Source organism: Onychomys torridus, chromosome 12 (genome assembly GCF_903995425.1).
Source record: "Onychomys torridus chromosome 12, mOncTor1.1, whole genome shotgun sequence".
Classification (NCBI taxonomy): domain Eukaryota; kingdom Metazoa; phylum Chordata; class Mammalia; order Rodentia; family Cricetidae; genus Onychomys; species Onychomys torridus.
In genome coordinates, this window is record NC_050454.1 from 2685877 (window position 1) to 2698274 (window position 12398).

General features: G+C 46.2%; 1 protein-coding gene across 3 annotated transcripts in view; it reads left to right on the forward strand.

Moving 5' to 3' along the window:
- Positions 1–12398, forward strand: part of Map3k13 (mitogen-activated protein kinase kinase kinase 13) — a 172602-nt gene that overhangs the window by 127650 nt on the left and 32554 nt on the right. For all 3 annotated transcript variants that reach the window (XM_036204144.1, XM_036204143.1, XM_036204145.1), the window contains 5 exons: positions 40–223; positions 5152–5343; positions 7890–8048; positions 9847–10005; positions 10530–10638. In XM_036204144.1, the coding sequence (XP_036060037.1) occupies positions 40–223; positions 5152–5343; positions 7890–8048; positions 9847–10005; positions 10530–10638 (803 nt within the window). The remainder of the gene's footprint in view (positions 1–39; positions 224–5151; positions 5344–7889; positions 8049–9846; positions 10006–10529; positions 10639–12398) is intronic.

Genomic DNA, 12398 nt, shown 5'->3' on the forward strand with positions numbered 1-12398 from the left:
TCAGCAAGTTCTGAACTGGCTTCCCCGTCGTGTGCCTAGATACCTGGGAAGTGCCATTTGAGGAGATCTCAGAGCTGCAGTGGCTGGGGAGTGGAGCCCAAGGAGCTGTCTTCCTGGGCAAATTCCGAGCGGAGGAAGTGGCCATCAAGAAAGTGAGAGAGCAAAATGAGACGGACATCAAGCATCTGAGGAAGCTGAAACACCCTAACATCATCGCATTCAAGTAGGTCAACAGTCACACCGGCTGGCCGTCTGCTTGGTTGGTTAGTTGGTTGGCTGGCATTGTCTGGGGACTGGTTCTAGAGGGGTTTTGTTTTGTTTTGCTTGGTTTTGTTTTTTTAGAGAAATAGAGCTATTTTCTTCCTTCATTGTGTATACACAAGTTCCTGCTTTGGAAGATATTTCGAAGCCCTTGATAGGCTTAGCACAGTAGTACGGGCTTTGGTCGGGTGCTAAAGGACTATTAAGCCTGAGTCATGCCCTCAAGCTCCCTCAGTCTAGGAGTTCACCTTGCAGGGGCATGTGCTGTTTGTACAGGATGCACATGGGCCAGAGAGGGAGGAAGGGGAGTCCTGTCACACGCTGTAGATCAGCCTCATCAATAGGATGGCAAAGGTCATGTCACAGTAATCCTAAACAACATCCTGAAACTCAGTTAAGACAATTCTGGCATCTGAAGTGCTGTAGCTGGTCCCTGAGTGACATATATTTATTAGTTTCCAAGAACATCCTTCTTAAATAGTAACTTATAAAGAGAGGTACCTATACTATACTATACTATATCCATATCTAATACTATAACCTCAGGCTTTGCTTTATCCCTTTTCTAGAAATGCCAAACATGGCTTTCTAAATCCAATTATGGAGTCATTGCGATACATTGATTTCGCAAAGCAGTTGTGTTCAGGTATGTGTGTGAAACCAGGGTTTCTTATATTCCTCTGTTCATAGCCCTTCCTGCACATATAAGCTGAGCATTTACTAATATTGCATCATAGAGAAATTCATTTTGAATAGTTCTCCGCTGTACATATGACTTTACCATTTATTAAACAGTAAGGAACTTCCCATGCTAATCAGATGGATGTGTTGGGTTTGCTTGGCTGAATAATGCTGCAGGGTGCAGACTATTTCCATGTTTCCAGAGTTGCCTGATACTTTGATTTCATGACTGTCGGTGCTGAGAACACTGCTGACATAAATACATAGCACAAAATGACAGAGTGTGCTCAGCGCTGTCTCAGAAATCACTGGAATTCTGTCCTAATCCCAGGGTAAAACTAATTTAATGGCCTTTTACAAGTGTCAAGTACCCAAATTTTAGAAGCAAGCATTTTAGGGCTGAAGAGAGGGTCAGTGGGTAAAATGTTACGCAAATGTAAAGACCCGAGTTCAAATCCCAGCTCCCTAAAATCTAGATGTGAGGGTGTATGCCTGTAACCCCGGTGCTGAGAGAGCAGAGCCATCTTCCTGACAGTCACAGACTAGCCAGTCTGGACAAAACAACAAGCTCGGATCAGCGCAGAACACGGCCTCAGGAAATGGGAGGTGCTTAAGGAGGACACCCTAATGTCCACCTCTGGCCTCCATAGATACCCCATAGGTCAGCACGCTTGCATACACACATGTACACACATGCATGGGCACTCGCATACATACAGTAAACAAAACCAAGTATTCTAACAGTCCAATCCAAAGGTGGACTAATTCGCACTTACGTGCTGAAGAATGGTAACAAGAAAACAGTAGAAGTGTTTGTTCTCCATACTTAACTACCTTCTGTAAGAACAGAGAACGGTATAGTACAAACTCTGCAATCCATAATGGGTATCTCCAGTCTGAGCTGAGGGTTTGCAGTGTTTGCTGGCGTTAGGTGGCTGACGGCGGTCACGGTGTATGTAACGGGAAGCAGGGTGGCAGGGAAGCTGTGATGCAGTCGAATTTGCTGTCCATTTGATTTTGGATTAACTTACTCATTGCACATTCAGAAACCTGTTAACATTGCCAGATGTTTTCTGACCCCCCACTTTTAAGTATGCAACCCTACATGGGGTCACAATCCACAGTTTAAGAAGGGTCCTAATTGAAGAGGCCAGTCAAAGGTAAATTTGTGAAAACCACTGGATTTGGAAGGCGGCTGTGCTCACACTGGACCAATGCACTGCCATACTGAGGTTGGAAGTGTTGAGGTCAGCTGGGTTTACTGGCTCCTGGGCCACTCATCCTCTGGGAATACTGTCATGAGGAAAGATGCCATGTGACTGATAAGTCTTAATTGGAATCATATCGCCAAAGAAAGCAATAGAGTTAATACTTGGGTACAGTTTTGTGGGATGTGGTTTCGATTCCCCCTTACAGTGGGGAAGGGAGGTGGGAAGAGAGGCACAGCAGCTAGAGTGCAGAGGACAGCCACTGTCAGGGTTCTGTCATCAACTGCCCTGATGAAATGCTACAGAGGCTAACTATAAATTGTCTAGAGCCAATAAATTTCGACTTAATGGGAGTATAATTTTCAGCAGACTGACAAATGGAGACCACCTTCTCTCTTCTATCTCCCTTCCCTGAAATGATGGTGCCCTCTGCACCCTGTGATGCATCCTTCATGGAAGAATGTGCCGAGAGCTTTGAAATGCAGATCCCTGGGATGGACTGTGCCTTTGGGCTCTCTGGAATGCAGGGAGCTGTGTGTCACTGGTCAGAGAGCTTCCCAGAAGCACAGGGCAGAAACTGTCTGGAGAGGAGAGAGGGAGCAAGCCGCTCTCTTTTCCTTCCTACCATTTTCCCGACCTAACCCCTCCAACCTTCTACCTGCACCACATCCTCAGCATTATTGGGTTTGAGTAGCTGTTCTGGGGCCCACCTCCCTAAGCTAAACACACCGGAGTGATCGTCTACACAGCTGACAGTACTGAGCCGATGACACCCACTTGGGTGACATTGTGCAGCATCATGTTTCCAGCCATTGTGCCTTTGTTACTCTGGTCAGCGAATCCCATTCAGGACTATCTGGAAGGTGTGGCTGGATTTTAGTACATTTTTCTCTGTGTTTACAGATTCCTTTGTAACAACAGTTAGGCGGGTGGCGGCGGCGGCAGCGGCAGCGCCACCGCACGCCTTTAATCCCAGCACTCCGGAGGCAGAGGCAGGTGGATCTCTGTGAGTTTGAGGCCAGCCTGGTCTACAAAGTGAGATCCAGAAAAGGCGCAAAGCTACACAGAGAAATTCTGTCTCGAAAAACAAAAAAACAAAAAACAAAACAAAACAAAAAAGAATACAACAGTTATTTTTCCTGCTTATTAAGAAAACCCAACCTGACTGTTTCTAATAAAATTCAATCCCAAGTGAAGAAAAGGTAGCAATTAGAAGCGAGGATACAGCTGTTATTTCCAGCTGCCTGGGAGCCTTGTCGCAGTAGAGGCCCTGGTGGAATGGTTACTTCTCATTTGTCACAGTGAGAAGAAAAGTTCACAAGATGTCTGTCTGTGACAGTTGAGTGGATGTTGAGCCCACCAGGCACATTCACCCTTGCCTTCTCACATGTATTACAGCATTCTCACATGGTTTCTTTCTTCTTTATGGTTTTACAAGACAGGGTTTTTCTGTGTAGCTTTGGCACCTTTCCTGGAACTTACTCTGCAGCCCAGGCTGGCCTCGAACTCACAGAGCTCCGCCTTCCTCCTGTGTGCTGCGATTAAAGGCATGCGCCGCCGCCGCTGCCGCCGCCGCCGCCGCCGCCGCTGCCGCCGCCGCCACCACCACCACCACCTCCACCACCACCACCACCACCACCACCACCGCCGCCGCCGCCACCACCACCACCTCCACCACCACCACCACCTCCACCACCACCACCTCCACCACCACCACCACCTCCACCACCACCACCACCTCCACCACCACCGCCGCCACCACCACCACCACCTCCACCACCACCACCACCTCCACCACCACCGCCGCCACCACCTCCACCACCACCACCACCACCGCCGCCACCACCACCACCTCCACCGCCGCCACCACCACCTCCACCACCACCCCACCTCCACCAGCACCACCACCACCACCACCACCGCCACCCGGCCCCACATAGTTTCTATGCAATGATCAATTATCTATTTGCAGTTATTATTCACTGAGCTTTCCAAAAAAAAATTAAAACATTTCCATTAAAAATGAAGAATTCTAGGCATCCTAGGAAATGATAAGAGAGTGGGTCCAGTGTCCTCTGTAGACAGGAGAAGAAGAAGTGGTGGTGAGGACTGAACGCAGGTGATGGCTGCCGCCGGAAAGAGAGTAGGAAGCTAATTGTTTTTCTCGTTCTAACGCTGCCACGGACTTTTCCTTTTCGGTGAAAATGAGATGGGTGACAGCGTCTTCTTTCTTGGTAGTACATTCCTCCTGCTCACGTCACCCAGTGAGAGCTGAAGGAGTTAGACACGTCACAGACTGGCAGGGAACCTCCAGGCCTGCTAGGAAGGAGATCCTGAACTCGAGGCTGCTTAGAGGAGAGGAAGACGCTTTGGACTTGACTGTCAGTCAGGAAACGTTTGACGGAAGATACAGGGATTCACGGGACCATCACCTGAGTAGATGTACAATATGACATACTGTTATCCTTATTCTAAATGGTTTTCATAGAACTATGTGGAAGATAAAAATTTGACTCATTTGCTTACTTTTCTTTCTCTGTTTCTCTCTTTTTTTCTCGGTCTAGTTATTTTAAATTTGAGTAATTTAAAATTTAACAAGCAATCATAAAAATAGAAAACCTTACTTTTAATCCTCCACACGTTACATATAAAATCTGTCTGTGTTTAAGAGGGAATATTTTAATGATCAAAAACAACAGAGCACTCAGCTTCTCCAAGCCTCAGAAAAGAGTACTTTGTCCCAGAGTGGAATGGTGTCACATGAGACTACCAGATTAGCACAGCCCGTTGCTATTAAACTTGAGAATAAAACAGAAACTGCCTGTGTGCATACCAGGGAAACTGGTAGATTAGAAAGTACTGTGCTTATTTAAGAATCAAGAACTGTTAGCTATATGAGTTCTGATGTCATTTGGGTAAGGTGTGGACCTGTATTAAACATATAGATATGTATACATGTATAATTTGTCTGTTTCATGACTTACGTGTGTTTTCTTCAAAGGGGTGTTTGCACTCAGGCCCCGTGTTACTGCATCATCATGGAGTACTGTGCCCATGGACAGCTTTATGAGGTCTTGCGAGCTGGCAGGAAGATCACACCTCGGTTGCTCGTGGACTGGTCCACGGGAATTGCTAGTGGGATGAATTATCTCCATCTCCATAAAATCATACATCGTGATCTGAAGTCACCAAAGTGAGTGCTAGAGCCCACTGTTCACCTGCTTTGTTATTTTGAGCTGAGTTTTTGTCAAACAAAGCTGAGGTTCTCAGACTTGTAACTTGATTTTAGTCACACAGTGGGTAACTGCTTATCAATCACTTTTCTATGTGGGAGATACAGCCAGAGACTTAACTCAAGCCTTCCCTTTCTGGGGCTTTTGGATTGTACAACTGTGCAGCAAACATCCTTACTGTCTGAAGTATCTGTCTTTCATCACCTCAAACAATTAATGCCAGGTGGCTTCCCCCATTTGAAAGCTTGGTTTGTTGTTTTCCTATGTTTAAAAAAATTAACTGACTTTCAGAAAGGTTTGTAACACAACAGAATAAAAATGGCCGAATGAGAAACAGGCAGGTTGGAAATACAGCTCAGCAGTGGAGTCCTTGTTTCAGTCCCCAGCACGGGGAGCGGGAGGGAGAGGTGTGTTCACAGATGCACGCCACGGGCTCTTGCAGTTAGCTGAGGTGGACTGCAAATTGGGCTTTGAGCTTCTGAAAGGAAGAAAAAGCATCAGAGTTCTTTCTAGTAACTTCTGCCTTCAAATGATAATTGAGAACTGATAGCCACTTTACGAGAAATATTTATTCAATTCCCCACATTGTATAAAAGAGAGGAATTGATAAAATGACATCTTCCCAGTAGACCCTATCCTAAACAGTGCTTTTCATCACATTTTGGTTTAGAGATGTGATGCACATCTACAGCCCAGCACTCAGGAGGTAGAGGCAGGCGGTCAGGAGTTCGAAGCCAGCCTCTTCTCTAGAGCTAGGTTACATGAGCCACCGTCACAGAAAGCAAGTCAGCAACCACAAAAACACATTCCCATCATTCATTCATGGTTTTCAACAGCTCTGTCCATCATCACACCCTCTTGGATCCTGGGAAAAGTCATGAGCTAGATATAATAATATCATTTTTCTTATTGTATATAAGTGAAACTGGTACTCAGCCCAGACTCTTGGGTCCAGGACTCAGACTCGTTGGTTTTTAGGCAAACTTTAAGAAGACAATGATAAATCTGGCTACTTAAATTTATAGTCAGTGTGACCTTACCTTCATCTCAGAAAAGTTCCATTGTGTGTACAAGTGTGTGTACCAGTATGCTAGCCAGTGTGTGTATGTGTGGAGGCCAGAGGTTGACCCTGGTTGTCTTTTCCTATTGTTCTTCACCTTATTTATTGAGAGAGAGTCTCTTACGGAACCTTGATGCTTACCAATTCAACTAGCCTAGCTGGTGAGCAAGCCCCCAGGATATGCCTGCCCCACCCCCTGGTGTTACTGAGCCTGGCTTTTATGTGGATGCTGGGTCTGCACTGAGGTCCGAAAGCTATGCAGCAAGCCCTTTACCCCACTGAGCATCTCCCAGCATCCCCCAGCCCCGGTTACAATACTCTGTTATCTTTATCTCTACCCAGATCCATTCCCTCACGTCATGTCAGCTGCTGCAGAGGAGGCTCCCCCTGTGTCTGTCTGTCCAGTAACCATCACGTGTTCTAACCATGGTATCTGACACCATCGGTTTAGCTGCCTCAGCTATCCCATAATATTCTAATTGTCATGCATTTTCACCAAAACTAAAGTCAGGAAGTCCTAAATGATGTTAGTTTTATATTCCAGGTAGATATGGATGAAGGTATCCCAAAGCAGTTCTAGCACCAAGCTGCCCAGTGTGCAGAGAACCATTTGGTAGCTGGGGTGTGGGTAAGGCAAACAGAATGGAGGGGTGGAGTTCAAATTCCCCTGTCTTCCCCACTTAGTCAGATACTATTTGAGTGAATGACTCTTGTTGGTGGGAGGTTTTTGTGGGGGAGGGTTGGGGTGGATGGATTTGTTTGGGTTTTGTCAGGGTATCACTGTATAATCATGGATTGCCTGAAACCCACTCTGTAGACCAGGCTGGCCTCAAACTCAGAGATCCACCTGCCTCTTTTGGAGGGCTGGGACTAAAGGTGTGCCACCACACCTGGCTCCTGTTGTTGAATAGGTTTCTATATTGTTTAGGGCACAGCACCTTAACTCACTAACGTTCTAACATGTTGAATGAGTTTCTTCAGGTGGAGCGGTGTAGTGGGAGGCTATCAACCTTCTGATTTTACACACCAGCAGGACTAGCAAACGCAGTTTGTTCCAGGGCACATTGTAAGCGGCTTTCATGAAAAGCAAAGCATGTCTTGTATGGAACCTGCTTGAACTTTGGTTATTAGCGCTTACCCTTGGCATGGAGAAGACTCAGCATTCCTCTTAGCCCTTGAATGTGATGCATACCTAATGCCATGGTCCTGTTCATGGTATTTATAGAGAGAAAATGGGCCTAGAAAAGGGGGACCTGGCAGAAGTCACAATTAGCAAGTGGTGGGGGCTGAGCTGCCTGGCAGGCGCAGGTGATGCTGTTTTTAGTGAGGACCAAGAACAATGAAAGCTGAACTCTGTAGCTAGAAGATGAAGCAGCAGCCACTGCTTAGACTCACAGTTCTCGTCAGCACTAATGAGCTGGCTCTTGTCTTTATTTCCTTGTAAAGTGTTTTAGTGACTCACACAGATGCAGTCAAAATCTCAGACTTTGGTACGTCTAAGGAACTCAGTGATAAAAGCACCAAGATGTCCTTCGCTGGTACAGTTGCGTGGATGGCACCTGAGGTGATCCGGAATGAGCCTGTCTCTGAGAAGGTTGACATATGGTGAGTGCTGCTCCCTGACCATCGCAGAGGCCTCTGCCCACTTTCGCATGCTTTCTTTCTGCCCTCCATGCTTTTCCTTCCTGGAATGTTCTTCTGTGATTTTCCCTTCTGGTTGATTCTGGTTTCAGATTCTCCCAGGTTAGCCCCTGTATGATATATGCCAAGAAGAATTAGGAGAGGAATTGGTGTGAATATTCAGTAACCAGTGGGTTCTGAGGCATCTCCATGAATATGCTAAACTTTCAGGAAAATGGAAAGTTTATTTTGAATAACAGTTTAGTGTAGAAGGCTTTATGAAATGCATTGCGTAAGTTTCACTTTTTTGAGTAAAATATATTAAACAAAATTTACTTGTTCTTGATTGTGTTGATATATTGTGTACCCCAGTAAAGCTTACCTGGGGATCAGATGACAGAGCCAGCCACTAAATTAGACATAGAGGTCAGGCAGTGGTGGCGGCAGTAGGTGCAGGTGTTCTTTGAATCTTAGATGGTCTTTTAATAAAAACCCAGAGCCAGATACCAAGGTGAAAGCTGAAAGATCGGAGAAGCAGAGCAACCAGCCACTAGTTCTTACCTCTAGGAAATCCTCAGCCTAAAGAGAGTGAGTTTCTGTTTCCTCACGCCTTATATACCTTTCTGTGTCCTGCCATGTTACTTCTTGGGATTAAAGGCGTGTGTCACCACTGTGGTGATATTGTGTCCCCCAATATGTTGTGAAGCCTAATAAACTTATCTGGGGTCAGAGAACAGAACAGCCACTAGATAGACATAGAGGCCAGAAAATGGTGGCACTCACACCTTTAATCCTATCACTTGGGAGGCAGAGATCCATCTGGATCTCTGTGAGTTCAAGGCCACACTGGAAACAGCATGGTGACACATACCTTTAATCCCAGCACTTGAGATCTCATGTCTTGCTTGGGAAACCTTTAATCCCAGGAAGTAATGGCAAGAAGCAGAAAGGTATATAAGGTGTGAGGACCAGGAACTGGAGAGGCTTTTAAGCTTTAGGCTTATAGTAGCAGTTCAACTGAGATTCATTCTGGATGAGGACTCAGAGGCTTCCAGTCTGAGGAAACAGGATCAGCTGAGAAGTTGGTGAGGTGAGGTTGGCTGTGGCTTGTTCTGCTTCTCTCATCTTCTGGCTCCGAGTGTTTTTTATTAATAAGACTATTTAAGATTTGTGTTATGGGGTTGAGGATTTAGCTCAGTGGTAGAGCGCTTGCCTAGGAAGCTCAAGGCCCTGGGTTCGGTCCTCAGGTCTGGCAAAAAAAAAAAAAAAAAAAAAAAGATTAGTGTTACATTTGGCACCCAATGTGGGGCTCAAACCCATGACCCTGAGATTAAGAGTCTCATGCTCTATTGACTGAGCTAGCCAGGCTATACACCACTGCCTGGTTCTGTTTCTCTCTCATGTAGCTCAGTGTGACCTCAAACTCACAGAGATCCAGATGGATCTCTGCCTCCCAAGCAGTAGGATTAAATGTGTATGCCATCACTGCCTGACCTCTATGTCTCATTTAGTGGCTGGCTCTGTTCTCTGATCCCCAGGTAAGCTTTATTGGGTGATATACACAATATATCGCCACACTTAATAATGTAGGTCCCACCATACAGCTCAGGATGGCCTGAAACCTGCTGTGTACCCAGACTGTCCTTGAACTCACGATCCTCCCAGCTTAGCCTCTGAGTGCTGAGATTACAAGCACACACCATCTACCCGGCCTTTAGTTAACTGGAGGGCTAGAGTTGGAGTCCGTCCGCCTGAACCGCCTTCTGTGTCTGGCCTGCTGCAGGTCTTTTGGAGTGGTGCTTTGGGAGCTGCTGACAGGGGAGATCCCCTACAAGGATGTGGACTCTTCAGCCATCATTTGGGGTGTTGGGAGCAACAGTTTACACCTCCCGGTTCCCTCCACTTGCCCAGATGGATTCAAAATCCTTATGAAACAGACATGGTAAGGAATGCATCTCTTCTCTTAGTCTCTCTTGCTTTCTTCCTAAAAGGCGATTACAATTTCCCTAAGAGAGCAGAGGATCTCTGCAGGGTATTTGGAAGGAGCCACATCGTGGTGGTGACAGGAGCCATGGAATTTTAGAGCTGGGTTCAAATCCTGGCCCTGACTTTGTGTTCCCTGTGAAATCAGGGGTGTGTCTCCCTGTAAAGTAGAGCCAGCCCCTACTCATGGAGTTGTGGGTGACTGACCAAAATGTAAGGGTTTGGTGTGATGTCTTGAAGCAGTTCTTAGCCCCAGCACCTGAGAGCCAGGATTACATCTCTGTTCCTAGCAGGTCACAGACCTGGCTTTCCATGTCTTCAGTAGATGCCCATCCTAGTTACATCCCCTTTGCACTTGAGTACATCTAAACTGTCTGAGATACAGCCATTCTTGGGGTAAAATGTGCGTTTCATAATGCAGACTACAGCCTCAGCCCCTCCCTCCACACACCCTCTGAGATGCACATGCTGTCTTTCTCTTAGGCAGAGTAAGCCTCGCAACCGGCCTTCCTTCCGGCAGACACTCATGCACCTGGACATTGCGTCTGCGGATGTGCTTGCCACCCCACAGGAAACTTACTTCAAGTCTCAGGTAAGCCAGCACGTTCCTACCTCGTGTGAGTGTGTAGACAGCCACGGAGCACTGGTAACCATGCGACAGGTATATGACCCTATTTGTTGTGAGACAGTAATCATCAGAGCTGTCGGTTGTGACAGTGCATGCCGGGGACATTGTTGAAGAAGGACAAAGCAGACATGAAGACTGCTCCGCTTGTATTTGACTCAGCCCTGCTGTTCTCCCTGAAGGCCGTGCTCACATTGTAGCGCAAACGCTGAAGACAGGAAGCAGGAACCTAAGGACCAGACCAAGCCACAGCAGAATTAGGCCCGAGTGGTCCCAAATAAAAAGTAGTTTAAAGTATCCATTAGCCTTCATTGTATTAACATTGTCCACAACTGGCACTTAAAAAACAAATTAAGGGCTGGAGAGATGGCTCAGCCATTAAAGGGTAGGCTCACAACCAAAGAAAACCAAATTAAGCATTTATTTAGCTCACCATTCTGTAGGCAGTTGGAGCTAGACAATTCTTGCCATGCTTCAAGTTTACATAGAGGTCTGGAAGCAGGTCCCAGGTTAGCAGGAAGGTGGCTCCAGGTAGCCTCCTTAGCAGGTGTGCTGAACGTCTGGCCAGGAGCTAGAGCTCCTTTGTCTTGCACATGACTACTAATTCTTTCACAAGTTAGCTCGGGCATGGATCAAAAAAGGAAGACCCAGAACAGGTGATCATCATGCTGCATTGCGTCACACCCGCCATAGTGCCACATGCGCTGCAGCAAGTCACAGGCCGCCAGACTAGACTCTAGAGATGGATGACAGAAGTCACCTCTTAACCAGAGTGTCTGCAGAGTGGGTTGTAAGGGCGTGGAGCCAGAGGGGAGGGTTGTGGCTCTTGGGTGGAAATGCTGCAGATGTCCTAGGACAGCGCTCTGAGCACTATTACTGCGGATGTGGAGGGCTGGAGAGGAGAGCAAGCTCCCTTTCCCTAGCCAGACCAGGCAAGAGCACAAGGCAAAATAATACAGCTTTCTAAAGAAACGTGATGGTCCTAAATTAGACCTCTGTGTGTACAAGATTGTTATCATCATGATTTGGCCAATACTAGGGGTTGAACTGGGGCCACTTAAACGCTAGGCCATCACTCTACCACTGAGCTCTACCTCAGACTTCTGTTGTTTGTGTTTTGTTTGTTATTTATACAAGTCTTTCGAAATTGCCCAGGCTGGCCTTGAACTCATTCTATAGCACAGATAGATTTTGAATGTGGGTTCCTCCTGCCTTAGCATCCCAAGTAGCTAGGATAGCAGGCCTGCACCACATGCCCAGCTTAGAATTAAACTGTTAATGCTAAATTTCATATTAGACTTTGGCTTTTCCTCATTTGTTATTAGTGTTATTAAGTTTCTAAAGTGGTGAGTTTTGTGGCGTGAACTCCATCTCTGCAGTGGCTTCCAATATCATTTCAAAGATTTATTCCCAAAGAGACGTTTTATCACGTACACTTATCGACTAAAAATAGACTAAATTGGGCGCAAAGAAGTTACACTAACCTATAGGGAAAATTGATGTCTACACACTTTACAGATAAGAATCAGGGAAAATGTAATTTTCTTCACCAAGTAAGACTTGGAAAAGCTTCTTCAGCACTCAGAATGCAGCCTAGAGACTTCCGGGGAGCCGGAGACTTCTTCAAGGTGACCATAAGAAAGAATGTATTTTCATAATAACATTAAGTTGTTACTGTTTTCAATCTTGTTCTCTCGGGAGTATATGCAGGATGTTCTAGAATCTAT